The 15038-nt window shown below is 37.3% G+C and overlaps 1 protein-coding gene across 2 annotated transcripts in view; it reads left to right on the forward strand.

Annotated features, from left to right (window-relative positions):
* The first annotated feature begins 210 nt into the window (after positions 1–210).
* The window catches only part of LOC145996900 (17-beta-hydroxysteroid dehydrogenase 13-like), a 36916-nt gene continuing 22088 nt past the window's right edge, over positions 211–15038 (forward strand). Inside the window, exons 1-2 of one of the 2 annotated variants that reach the window (XM_083133462.1) lie at positions 211–316; positions 7869–8034. In XM_083133462.1, the coding sequence (XP_082989588.1) occupies positions 7891–8034 (144 nt within the window). In that variant the 5' untranslated portion in view covers positions 211–316; positions 7869–7890. Of the gene's footprint in view, positions 317–2853; positions 2934–7868; positions 8035–15038 lie in introns of those variants that run through there. The other variant, XM_083133460.1, reaches the window with a different exon arrangement.

Here is a 15038-nt window from a genome sequence, read left to right on the forward strand (position 1 = left end):
GGATGATCGCAGTTGGGCGTCACTCTCTCCCTCCGCATGTGGTATTGTCACTGAATTTATCACAGAAAAAATGGAAGTGGGACTTCTACGTGCATATATATTTCTCTACTGAGCAGATAAGTAATGTACTGCACTTTGTCCTGTGTTAAAATTGAAAGTAATTATTCAAACAATGAGTAATCCTGTCTGTTTGTGACTCGGACGTCACCACAGCGAGCAGAGTTCACAGATGAAACTTCGAAAAATAATTTTGACATGTTCAAATAAGTTATTCTTTCGTATTTAGAGGTCAATGAATGCAACTGTGAGACTGCAGGTAAGCTTAATCTATACAGTGAGTTTGTTAATTTTCGTGTTTTGTTTTTTAATGCCTACCATTTACATATCACGCTGTATAAAAATTTGCTTCACAAAAGCTATCAGCTGTAGTGATGGGTTCAAGCCGTTCATTTGTGCGAGTCGACTCATGAGCGCTCGCTCACTGAGAAGAGTCGTTCAAATGAGTCGTTCAAAAGAGTCGCCAAGCTTATTTTTCTCGAAACACATGCCTGAAGAGGGGGAAGGGGGTAGGAGGTGTTGAAGCAGATGATTGTATTTAAGTAAACGAACACAACGTACGTCCTTCAAGATTAATAAATTGTATTGCATTTTTGTGTATATGTGTGTGCGTGTAGCCGACTAGATGGCCAAGATTCTGAAGTAATCGACATTTGATCTTGCCACAGAAGTTCCCGGGTTCTAGTCCCGGTCTGGTCAAGCCGTCAAGGATATTCTTTACGAGTGTCCCTTCATCTGTATCATCACGCATCATCCTCATCGTCGCGATTACTTAAAATTTGAAGAAAAGCGGCATAAAATAAGAAAAATACAAATACGATTCTGTATGTGTATGGATATACATATATGTGTAAACAGTAAACACACACACACACAAACAAAATTTATTGCACATACTTGTTTTCATTACTCTGCCTCATGAGTGAGATTTTCTATATTTGTATCTTGTTTCAGTTTACATTTCATGCTGCGGATAATGCAAATTATGCAGTACGATAGCATACACAGAAATGCTATATAATTATATCAACCTTTTATTAGTAATAACGTGCATTTACATATTCTTCCTTTTTTTCATTCGATCACTGGTTTTAATATCGCAACAAATGTGAGAAAGCGAGTCAACAAAATGCACTCCAGATCTGCGCTGCGACACATCATCGCTCGTTCACGACTCTTAAAACAGCACGAAGAGTCACAGCACAGTCCCACGACTCTTTCCCCATCATTCGTTCACGACTCTCGAGACGGCACGAAGAGTCATTAAGCACCTTAACGACTCGCTCGCCTTAGCGACTCTTCTGCTCACTCATCGTTCACGACTCTCGAGACGGCACGAAGAGTCGTGGAGCACCTTAACGACTCGCTCGCCTTAGCGACTCTTCTGCTCACTCATCGTTCGCTCGCGAGTCGCGAGCTCTCTTACACAAGGCGCGGCGGCGGCAGTCTCGCCAGCAGACTGGATCTACAGTTTAAAGTAGGATCCACCCGCTCGCTCTCCGCGGATGGCTAACAGCTGTGTTTAAGAAATATAAATCGCTCTTGAACATTATCCATGTCCATCCCATATCCATAGCTTTTTGTTGTTCTACAGTCATTCAATATAAGTTTCTGCCAATATCATAATGTATGATCGAATTTCTATAAAGCGGGCCAAATTATACGTATGTATTTTTTTTTAATGTTGCTTTCTACTAGTAAAACACCTTAACACGTAGGCTCACCGCAGATGGCCAACAGCTGTTTATATCACTCGTGAACATGACCCATGTCCATCTTACGTAGTTGTTCCTAATTCTGCAGTCATTCAATAAAAGCTTTTTTGCAGTATCATGTACGATGAGATTTATGATTAAACTTCTATATTTATTCTTTAATGCTGTTTTCATTAGTAAAATATTTACACGTTAATGTTAATGAAATATTTCACGTCATATGAAAACGATTTTGTCAGACAATGTTTAAAGTCCACTTTTATGCTCCAATAGGCTAATCGGGTCTCCCCGATGGCGTAGTGATAACGTCGCCGGTAATCAAGGGGTACCGTGTTCAATACAAAGTGGAGGTTCGGATCCTCCTTTAAACTGTAGGTCCAGTCCCGACTATCCTATCTGCACATAAAGGCTAATCGGAATATTGTAATCAAGAGGTCTGTGCCTAACACCTTCTCAAAATTTTTACAAGACTCCCCTAATATTTTTTACTAACATTTAATTTCTTCTAATTTTAGCGCCAATGGTTTGGCCGAACTTGAAACTACAGGACAAATTTGTTGGCTGTTCTTCGCTGCCCGTCATGGGCTGAGGTTGCGCGCTCTCTCTCTGCAAACAACACTCGCGAGTCGACTCTTTCCTTCGTTCAAAGAGTCGCTAAGGTGTGCCACGACTCTTTGAACGAAGGAAAGAGTCGACTCGCGAGCATGCTCCTTCCCCTCTCATCGTACACGGCACGTTTCAGCCAGCTTTACGGGAAAAGGAACAGAGAGGACCCCCCCCCCTCCCTCTCCTCTCCAGTCCCCATTTGCTGCCGCAGAATCGACTTGCTTTCTTTCAAAAATTTCGGCCGCCAGGCGAGTATACACTTGCGCATGCGCCTTCCTCGCAAAATTCGTGGAAAGGAGAGGGAATAATGGAATAATAGTTGCTTGGCGGGCGGAGGAGTCGTGGCACACATACGACTCTTTGAACGTGTCGTTCAATTCTGGTGAACGAGTCGTTCACCGCTCACAAGAGAGAGTCGTTACTTTTGAACGACTCGTTCACGAACGACCCATCACTAATCAGCTGATTCATTCATCAGAAACAGAATCCACATCCAACAGGTGTGTTTGTGTTAGGTTTTTAACCTGAATCACATGGTGGAGAGAAGTTGACCAGGTAAAGTGACAATGATTTATTAACAATTAATATATTTTGCTCACTGGAAAGTCTAATTAGAGTCTCACATGTGTAAAAATTACAAATTCGTCTCTTGCTGTAAGTGCAATTTTTTTTTCTACTATTGGTTGACATCTACTTACTTAGTTCGTGTTCCTAAAAAAAATTGCACTTACAGCACGTCACACGTGTCCACAAATGATATATTTTTCTCCTCTGATGAATTGTAACAAAGAAGCAGGGCATTTGGTAGACCCAACATTTCTTAAGCAATAGGGAAAATGCCATTTTCAAAGCAGTATGAATAAAAAACAATACTTTTTTAAAAAGCTTGTTCATATTATTTCGAAAATAAGAAACACACTTTTAAAATCTCGATCAACTTAGATTTAAGAACAAAAATGTAAAATTTTGAAATTTGTTTATGAATTTATTTATTTCTTTGGACAGGACATGAATTTATGGTAACAATTCGTTATATCGGAGACACATTTCTTCATTTTTTACAGAAGAAACTACAGAACGAGTTTACAATACCGGACCACTCCAATTTCTATGAAATTTCGCCTACTCAGTAATTCTGAACTCCTAATGACGAATCTGCATGTAATAATTGGCGGTCGAGTATGGAAATCGAGGAAAAAACTAAATAAACTATGTTTTCTTAACATAACGTAACCATACCATAAGAACAGGGCTCCACGGAACACGCCATTTTCCCAGAATGGGTGTCACTTATCGCACAACACTTTAGCAACAGTGTGTTCTGACATCAGGGGAGAGAGCTTCTTCATGTTAGGCAAGACAAGGTATAATTCTCTTAGCGAAAATATTAATTTTTCTTTGTATTTATGCTAATGGAACCTAACCTAACCTCGTAGGCATTCCTCGTCTGACGTCAATATTCAAGGTAGCCAGATTGTTGTGCGTAAAGGAAGACCATTAATGAATTGCGAAAGAAAGATCGTTCTGAATTGCTGTGTATGGAGAATCACTGTGGTAAATCACAAGGTTATTTTACAAGTTATACACATAAATGTATAATTTTAACAAGTGACCGCCAAATATGAACTACAGATACGTCATGAGGACACCGAAATTAGTAAGTAGGCAAAATTTTATAGAAATTGGAGAGTGGTCCGCTATTGTAAACACATGCTGAAACTACTTACGGAAATGAGTTTCTCCAATCTTTCCAACGTTCGTGGAGGTATTTTCTTTCATCCTGGAATCTATTTGACCGAGAAATATCTCACCGACGCACAATTGCCATTGCTTTCATTTGCTTCCCCTATGTGAAGGGCATGCTGCGCACGTTTGATGATGTAACCCCCCTATTAGTGTTTCCAACCCCTTTTTTTAAACCATGCTTGCATAACCTAACCGGAAATGGTTCGTGGGGCTATCCGTGAATGGTTCGTGGGACAGTCCGTGGATGGTTTGTGTTTCCAACTCCCCCTTTTTTTTTAACTATGCTTGCCTAACCTAACCATATCAGAAATGATTTGTGGGGCTATCCGTCAGCTACCCGTGCAATTAAATATTAAGTATCCCCGAAATGCCTGAAAGTCGTGCTAATAAAATATGTGATAATTCAATTTTCCTGGATAAAGACATTGACAAAATTATTCAAAGCATGAAAAACAAATGGTCCTATGGTGTGGACAAAATACGTGCTGCCATTGTAAAATGGAGTAAAATACATTTGTATGTATTGCACAACTTCATCATACACTAGAAAGTTTTCCTTTCAAAAAAGTAGTTTCTCTGTGGCTCTAAAACAAACAGAATTTAAGCCAGTGTATAAGAAAGGAACTTGTTGTCAAATTTAGCTGCTCTTTCACGTTACAAATATTGGAACGACTTAAGATGACCGGACCCCTCTCCGATTTTCTTCATATTTGGCATACTCACTAATTGAGGCCTCCTAATCACAAATCTGAAGTTAAAAGTTGTCAGAAAAGTCTAGAAATTGCAAAATAAGCTAAAATAAGGCATTACTTTTTGGAATGGAAACAGTCTATTTTTGTGAATTTTTTGTTTCGTTTCACAAGGAAATACATATATTCCTGATACTACTATGACACTAAATTTTAACTATGTTTGCCTAACCTAACCACATGTCAATGGTTTGTGGGGCTAGCACCAATGGTTCGTGGGGCTATAGCCTGACAAGTTAAGTCCCGATATGCGCAGATCGCTGCGGAGCACTTCCTATTACGTCATCCTCCCCACCCCTCTTCTACGTACTGGTCTGGCCTTGAGACTACGAGTGGTGCCAACTCAGCAAAATTAAGCTAAAACAAATATGACAAACTCTTTTTACTGTGTAAAACTCATATCAGTTTATCAGTGGTTCATTTGATTTAATCCGGTCTTTGAAAATGCGTGCAGTGCGGTGGGGGTTATTTTATTTATGGTACAACAATCACTACAAGAAGGCAATCTGATAACACGCTTGCCTGTGTTCTTTTTTAAAGCATTGAAATGTTCTTGCTCTTTACTCTTGGCTGCCGGGTCCAACGAAATCCACAATCTGCTCTGGAAAGTCCCTTAGAGGACAGGCCAGAGAAATTGTTTACAATGTTGCAACATATTTGCAAAATCAGAAGGAGTTACATAAACTTAAGTATAATGTTGTAGAGTCCACAAGTACCGGGAGTATCTAAATGGATGGTTTCTCAAGGTTTAAAAGAATTGGATTGGATTGATTTGTTGTTTTAAGTCCACTTTATGCACAGTAAGGCTAATCTGGACTGGACGTACAGTTTAAAGTGGGATCTAAACCACTATGTGCCACCACTGCACCATCGGGGAGTTCAAGTTTTAAAAGAAGAAAAAGAGTCGTTGGCGAAAGGTGAGCTGAAGTTCTGTACTCCGACAGGTAGAAAACAGCCCAGGAAAAAGCGAATACAAATTTCGTTGAAAATCCTCAGACCATTCCGCTCCCTCCAGGTTGCAACATTTTGAACCAACGTTGCTGCGGAGAATGGATTTGGGAAATGTGGTGTGAACTGCGCAACAGCTATTTGCATCGTCTTGTTTTTAAACTTGTCAAGTTATAGCGTCAATGGTTCGCAATTATTTTGCAATTTCTAGACGTTTCAGACAAATTTTAACTTCAGATTTGTCATTAGCAGGTCTCAATTAGTAAGTATGTCAAATATGAAGAAAATTGGAGAGGGGATCATCTTAAGTCATACCCAAATATTAAAGTTAGCAATTTTAGGGTCGCAAAGTAACTGAAATGTAACTGTTGAAATGTTACTTCTATTGGAAAATAGTAACTGTGTGACAGTTATAGCTACCTGATTTCAAAAGTAACTAGTTACTTCCAAACACTAATATTGGCCCAAGTTCCTTTTGTTTTATTGTGATTTCATCATGCTACGAATGTAATTTTTACATGGTTAGAGTTTGATTTATGTCTGTTAACACATACTGCGAAGTTTTAGCTATTATTTAAGATTTTGTTCAATATATGCTTTCGTAGTTAGGTTAAGCAGGACAGGTTTGGTTCTCTTAGCATTAAGACAAAAGTCCCTCCCTAAATGCATTATTCTAAGATTCTGATTTGCTTCTACATTCATTCCCACTAGTCCACGTTACTTACTATAGCTTGTCAACGGAGAATGACTTGTCCATGGGAAGCGCACATGTCTGTGTAAGGTAATTTTTAAGTTGTTTTTTTCTCCCAACATATAGCATTTTTTTTTAAATCCAAACAGTGCTCATTACTTTAAGGAAGGTTCAAATTTCATGTGACAATGATTTCCAAAATTATATGATAATTAGTCTTTCTGTTAGGAGTATTTGAAAAAAAATAATCATAAAACAATTGGAACTGTTAAGTACCCTGATGTTTTCACTGTTAACCTATGGCATATTATTTTGGGATAACTCCCCTATCAATAACTAAATATAAGTTTGGAGTCAAAATGAAATATTCTTGCAGAGCATTTTTCAGGGACAAGCATTCTGCTGTTGCCTTTCCAGGGTAAAGTGATTGATTGAATTAGGTTATCTTACATCACTTTTCTGCCACTTTTGGCCAATTGCAGCAATACAGATGAGTGATTTGATGAAAATGATGAGGGACTCTCCAAAGCAGGGACTCAAACCTGGGACCACTGGCATTGTAGCATGCTGTGCTAACCACAGAGGTTGATACCTTTCCTGGGGGGAAAAGTGTGTGTCAGAGCCTTTATGCTCCAAGTCCTGATTGTTTAATTATGGTGCACATTCATTTTTTACATGCTGTGATTTCTTATTATGTCTGTTAGCACATACTTCTATTTGATTTTTGTTTCCAAGCAGTCATTTGTGTACTGTCATCTTGGATATGAACTGCTACTGCTATCTACTTGGAAGTATTTTTCACTAAGTATGCTTTCATTGTTAGGTTAGGTGGGTAAGGTTTAGGGTTCTTAGTATTGGTGTGCGGGATCCCAAAAAGTTTCCCCTCCATCCCTACTTTTTGGGATCTTTCACAGTTGGGAAATTCAAAAATGTAAATTTTTAAAAGTTGTAAATTCTTGATGCTTTCTACATTGTAAGTGTCTGAAGCTTCTCAGAAATTGTTAGTTTTATTCCAGAAATGCAAAAACAATCACTCAAGGTAATTCAAGATTTACAGAGCATCAGGAAATTTAGAACATTTCTTTTACTGAAAATTTCCCAACTTAGTTGGGAAGTTTTCAAAATTTTCCCATCTTGAATGTCGGGATTCTAAAAATTCCCGTCTCGACGAAAAAATTTCTGTCCCGCACACCCCTAGTTCTTAGCATTAGTAAAATATCCTTAAATACTTTCATTGTTAGGTTAGGTAGGCCAAGTTTAGGGCTCTTAACATGAAATGTTACTCGATAGCTTTCTGTGTGTGTACTTGTAAGAACCCATTAATATCATTAATGTTCTGATGTTTTGTATTTACAGCCAACATAACACATTGCTCACAATGATCCTGAAGCTTTACTCATTCGCTATTCTTGTCCTGGATACAGTGAGCTGCATTGTGAGATTTATTTTTATTCTCCTTGAATCACTGTTCCGGGTTGTTCTTCCGCCAAGGGAAAAATCTCTTATAGGAGAAGTAGTATTGGTGAGTTAAGGATGTTTTTTCTTCTATAAAATTTTGTGTCTGTGAAAACTTTCCAAACTTGTATACCAGATATTATGATGTAGCAGATTTGAATCTAGGGGTTTTATTATTTTGCTCTTTTTGTTTTTGAAATTGCATGGATTATGTCAGTCAAATTGTTTGCTTACTATGAGAACTGTTGGCAGCTTTAACTGTTTTAAGCATGTACTTAATTATACTTGTTTTTTTCGTTATGAATTCTTCTAGTTTATGCTAGTAAGTATTTAATCATATGCCTCATATGAATTGAGAGCATCTCAAGATGTCAAGATGGGAACTTTTCAAGTGCAGGTTATTCAAACTTGCCGTGATGTACAAAAAAATTGTGGCTCAAGAACTAATTGTCATAGAGAGATTAAATTAGTTTTTTAGTGACAGCTTATGGCAGAGGTAAAATTTATACCTTGTACCTTCCAACAATGAAAGTCAAAGGAAGAGGAAGAACAACAACATTGAAATTTTTCCAATGGAACAAGGTGAATGATAAATGTAGTATGTAACAGTGGTACATTCCTTCAACCATGCAGAGTTTTGTTGAAAAGAGGCTGACACCTTTTGGGGAAGAAAATAGTGTAAGTGCGACTGTATTGGTACAGAAATCACTTCCAAAGTTTTGCTTCTGGTGTAAATACCACACATGACTTTCAAGAAATTACATTTTAATTGCTGCTTCTCAGCCATCCTCATCATGTTTCCACACTTTGGAAACTGGCTTCCCATTTCGCGACTAAACTTTAAACATATGTGGGTTGTAAGTTTAATAGTGGCAACACTGCTGTATATATGCCATGAAATGGAACTGGTGTTTTTTGCTTACACCACACGTTAGTTTGATACTTAACCTGCCTCCCAGTAAATGGACTCTTCCTTCCAACACTGGGCGCACGTGCCTGTGACTTGAGTTGCAAAAGAAGAGGCAACACTTTCTGCTGAATCCTCCCATCATTTTGCAGGACAATGCTCGGGTGCAATTTGTGACTTTATGTGGCTGGCAAGTGGCCTACAATCCCCCATACTTCCCGGACTCAAAACCCCTGTGACTTTGATTTGGTCCTTATGATGAAATAATCACTTGGTGGAATTCACTTCCGAACTGTTCCATAGATTTTTCAGGCAATAGATCACTCAATTCAAACCATCAACAGAACAGGCGCTGCTACAGATATATTACGACTTCCAAGTCGCTGGCAATGGTTGTACACAATGTTGGTGACTTCATCAAAGGGCTGTGAGCATATGGAAGTGTGCATGGCTTTCACTGGAAAATGAACGTGAATCAAAAACTCAGAAACTTATTTATATTATTAGAAGAGCATTGTGGGAACATGATACTTCAGGTTGAATGAGTTTTTTTTTTTTTTTTTTGTGAGTTGGGGGCCAACATGCCTGATTTGTCTCCCCTGGAAAAAATCTTGCAGATGTCGATGTAGAGGCAAGAATTAATGTCTGAATGTCTGCTGTGAAACTTTTTTTGTTGCTCTAGTATTATACGGACTACCTCATTTGTCTACGTTAAATTATATCCCCCTCGCAAACCTGAGTCATTCGGTTAGGTTAGGTTCCATAAGTGGGAACCGTATATGGCGGAATATGATTTGGAGGTAGTCCGTATTATACTAAAGTACCCTTTTTTTAAATTAGCACCCATTTTTTATTTTTTAAATTTTTTTCGTATGTAGATTTCCTAAACAAATGGATGTTATGGTTCTACTATCCCAACTGTTTATCATCCATGTTGGAAGATAATGACAGCGTCTTGAACAAATGTTTTTAGCTTTTTGAGAAGAGTGAGTCTCTTATACTGTACCTGAGGAAGTTTTTGGTTTTTCCTTTTTAATAGGTTCGTATACATCTTATTGATGTCATGGTAGACTTGTAATCAAGGGGTTCAATACCCAGTGGAAACACATTGCACAGTGGTTCAGATTCCACTTTCAACTGTAGATCCAGTCCCAATTAGCCTCTCTGTGCATAAATTTGACTTAAAAAGAACAGCAGTAGCATCTTGTGCATGTCCGTTTACAATATAAGGATTTTGGATAAGAAGATTTTCCTTGTACACTTTGAATGGCGAGAGTGGCACATGACTGCCTAGTTTAAAAACATTTTTATTCTTAAAGACTAGACCTCTCAAACAAGGAGGATTTCAAAATGTTTTAAGTCATTCTTTCCCAACACCTTTGCCTTGTTGGTGAAACAAATATGCTTGTTGAGTTGTGATGGAAGGAAACAGGGGAGGGGGTATGTGGCTGTTCTTTAAAGAGCATATCCTCCAAATAGGATTACCTAAAAAAATTTAACCATTTGTTTATTTTTGGGTAGGGGGTTAGGGGTTGTAGACAAACTGTACCCCCTCGAGAATTACATTGAATTTCTGTTTAGTTTACAGATTTTGATGTTTTACTTAATATAAAATTGGTTCCGGCATTAGGAAAACACAAATAATGGAGATATTTGATCCCACTGTATGGCCCGTGTGAGTAAAAACTTGCAATTTCAGATTATATTCACCGCTTTTTGGTAATGAAAACTGTTTGTATACACACTAAAATAGCGAAGTAACATGTCGAAAATAACTATCAGTACCAAACCTAGCAATCATAACCTAACTGCATACAATTATAGATGATGTTGTGAAATGTCATTTGTGCGAAGCCTTTGGGCTACGTGGTTACAATGACACATTTCCGAGAGCTAAAATCATCTGAAAATGTTCATAAATAACAATAAGAGGGTCAAGGGTACAGGGAGTTATTTGAAATTTGAAGTTTCATGTTTTCAAATAATAATTGTGAATAACAAACAGTGTGATTCAATTAGTGTAAGCTTACTTGAGCATTCTGCAAGGACAATTTTATTTATGTGTTTTCTTTGTTGACACTTCATACATATTGAATTGTTGGTTTATTAACCACTGTTTTGGTTTCTGTTTGTACCTATGTTTCATATACTGGTTCTGTCTCTGTCTTGAGTTGTGCATTGTCTCTAACTTGTCATCTGTATGTGCTTGGAAAGGACGTCAATATGCAGTTACAGTGTAAGTCCTTCCTCAAACACATCCTGTGTTCTGATACCACTGACAGATGGCAAGTGAGAGACAAACACCCATACACAACCCTACTGTCTGGCACCTTTATTTTCTCCAGATATGCTTTACAGTTTAGTCTTGTGAAATGATTCTTGAAGCTTTCCTGGTGGCAAATGATGATGAGGTTTTCTCAGGATCTCTACCCATTACTGCCCAAATTATTTTTTTCTTTAATTTTTCCTATTTTATTGTTTTATTCACTTGAAAAGCACTTTCATAAAATGAACAAATATGTTTTGCATTCACAGTTTTCTCATAATGTGCCATCTTCAAATGAGGATGCTGGGCGGATATGAGATAAAAATTGTCATTTAGCAGATTTTTCTAAAAATATGAGTTACAAGTATTTAATTATTTTCATTGAACTTTGCAAAAACAGTGTAGTGTTTTCATAAATTTTGTTTCACATCTTTAATGTATTATCTTCCTTCTTCTCACTTTGTTTAATTTGAATGGTACGGTACAAAACACTTTTCCACAGAGTAATATTGCACTTCTTACAATATGTATGTGGTTTGGCATTACAAACCCGGTTTGCACATCTTCTTTGCTTGCTGCGATGAGTGAATAAATGTTGCATTCCTTCTAGCCTTTATGTCTGGAATCAGCACATACGGTGGATGAAGTTAAAGCATGTCCAGGTTGTGCTCTTGAGGAATATCCTAACTTTAGGTAAGGTACCGTTATAGCTCGTCTGAATTCCAAAAGGTCCATAAATTCTCTTCCATGACCTCTTATATAAAATCCAGGCATTGACTAAAGCCATAGGCGTAGCTAGAACTTTATATTTGGGTGTGCACAAAGAAAAAAAAAAAATGAGGTCTTGTACCTTTTTAATAGCATATTTTGCAACACAATCACTTGGCTCTTTAACTGCACTGATGTTTGTAAAGGAATATAAATTCACTAAATGACAGTGTTGAAAATTTCTGAATATATGTAGTAGAAAAAATCAAATTGCATAGAAATTACACCCACTCAAAATGTTCATAAATGTTACAAACAAATACATCAAAATTCACGTCATCTATAACAAGAGATGTCTGTCAAAAGGTACAATGTTCTTATACTCATCAATAACTTCATTTACATCAATAGACTAAGCTTTTTCCTGTTCCACAAATAGCAAGAGCAGGGCTTCCAATCTATCCTGTTTCTGAGTTGCTCTTAATTTAGTTTTAACTTGGGTAAGCCTAGAGAAAGCTCTCTCACACGTGCAGCTTTTGTGACAGGTATAGAAGAAACGCGCTGCAGTACAGAGTAGAATGCAGTAAATATCTTCTTTCTCCAATGACATCAAAAAATTGAAAATCCATAGACACCCGTTTGATGAGCGATAATGCACACGTTTGTACCAAGTAATGACATTTTCAACTTCTTACAAACTGCTGCTTATTTTCTCTCTTATTGAAATATCTGTATTTAATTCTCTTTGATAAAGCAACCGATTAGGGTGTGCCTAGGCTCGGTACCCTACATTTCTCAGAAGAAGAAGTAAATCACGGCCTGTAAAGAAGTTGTCAAAATAAATACTGTGCCTAGGCACACCCGGCACACCCCGTAGCTACGCCTATGACTAAAGCCATATCATGCAGTCGAGTAAAAAGGCACCAGTACCATTTATTTCCTCTTACGCTATACTTATTGCATACTTTCCCACCAGCCAATCAGGATGTTCTACTCCACCCATGTGTGTGTTGTATGATTTCAGAACTTTCGGTTGTGTTATACCGAATTTCTGTCTCATGGCTCTGTTCCACTTTGATGGTTCAATTATGTCACAGTTGGTGGCTATGATCACACATTTGTTGTTGTTCCATCGCAGAAATAAAATTTCACCACATGTATCGAATCTGTAGTCGTAAGTTTCTTTTGAGAGTTCTTGACTTGGTGTTAGAGGACAGTCACCACATCTATTATCCCTAACTGTTCCTGTTGCTCGGTACCCTAGATTTCTCAGAAGAAGAAGTAAATCACGGCCTGTAAAGAAGTTGTCAAAGTAAATACTGTGGCTGCAGATGAGACACAATCCATCATTTGTAAAACCACACTTGACCCAAGGGCAATGTCATCTCTTCCAGTATTCATCACTTTCTTACCACAGTAGATATTAAAATTGAAACAATAACCACTTGTTCCACAGAGAGCTCAAAATTTGTACCTGAACCTTATTGGCTTTCCTCTAATAAATTGCTTCAGTCTGTTATGCCCAACGTACTTTACAATCATCTCGTCTATAGACAAGCATTCTTCAAACACACCATATTGCTGAAATACAGAATTCATCATATTAATCAATGGTCACACTTTGAATCTTGGGTCATTTTTGTTTGCTTCAGTCAAACTGTTATCTTGAAAATGAATCAGAAAAGTTCAGTTTCAGAAAAGTTTTTCTTGACATAGACTCTTTCACAACGTCAACACCTAAATCTTCTTCCTCTGACCAGTAAAATCATTCTGACGGAATCTTGTGATATCCCGAAAATAACAATATGACAATGAACACTCTCACATCATTGAACATTTTGTAAGTTCTTTTGCGACACTGCATATCTTACTGTTTCCTTCACTATATGTTCCCAAACACCTTCCATTTGCTGTTCAAAGAGTTCATTTGGTGTCAATGGCAAAACACAGTTTCTCATTTCCTGTTCAGATATATTTACTTCATTACCACGAGGTGTCAGCTTTGTGTAATTTGAATGCATTTTCTTCCAGTTACTGCTTTCTTCACAATGTTTCCTCTTCTTAGATTTACCCTGAGCTGCCTTCTTGTGACTCAACATAGCAACAGCCGAAGATTGAGTCTTTTCTCCATTCTGTGATGTTGATTGTGAAATTCCTGCGACATTACAAATCTCTTCTGCATATTCTTCCTTTGAAGTCGATGACACACATTGAATTTCTAATGATCCTGGAACATGATTTACTTCAACTTCAGCGAAGCATTCATCTGGGCCTTCTTCCTCATCAGTCAAACTGTCTACATCAGGTGGACACAAAACTTCATCAATATTATCACAATATTAATCACCAACAGTTTCTTGAAACCCAGGATCCTCAAATATAATTGCTATTTCCTTGAGTGTTAGAGCACAAACCTTCTTGCACGACATGTTGGCACAATATGACTTCACAAGGAAACAAACTCAAGTATTGGCAACAGTGTTTTAAACAGTCATTGGTATTTCAACTTGAATTCTTTATGACAATTGAAGTAGTGTCTTTGTAGTGCCGCAAAATAATACAAAGACAGAAAAGATCGATAACAATGGAAGTAAACAAATCATGCTACGCGAGGATGGAAGGAAATCTTTTGGTGTATTTTTATACCCTTTCTGCCCAGGGTCCTCATTTGAGAACACTTATTTTTAACATCATATAGAAATATAGAAATATTTTGCACCATTCAGAAAACATAGTTAAACCTAAGTTTGGGCTATTCTCTGTTAATACCGTTAGTTTTTCAATTAACAGGATTTACATGACAGAGTAAAGAAATATTATGTAATAGGTTACAAATTGATGGGTTGCCACATTCTGCTTAATATTTTATAATATTAATATTATAATATTTATAATATTATATTTATAATATAATATTTAGAAATTGAGGAATCATATATACGTACATTATACTAAGAGTGCAATTTACATTAAAAGGTAGTAATTTATGGAAAAAAATAGCATAGAAACTCGTCAACATTTTTTGATGTAAGTGTCTTCATATGAGATAGGTGGGCATTAATTGGTTAAATCCCTGAAGATGAGAGTGACATTAACTATCAAAAGCTTGGAAGCATATCTGGAAATCACCTGGTTGATAAGTTGTGAAAACCTTTCCATTTGTGTCTTGTGTCCTGCATCAAAGAGGAAT

This window comes from Lepisma saccharinum, chromosome 13 (assembly GCF_977018435.1).
Source record: "Lepisma saccharinum chromosome 13, izLepSacc3.1, whole genome shotgun sequence".
In the NCBI taxonomy this organism is placed as follows: domain Eukaryota; kingdom Metazoa; phylum Arthropoda; class Insecta; order Zygentoma; family Lepismatidae; genus Lepisma; species Lepisma saccharinum.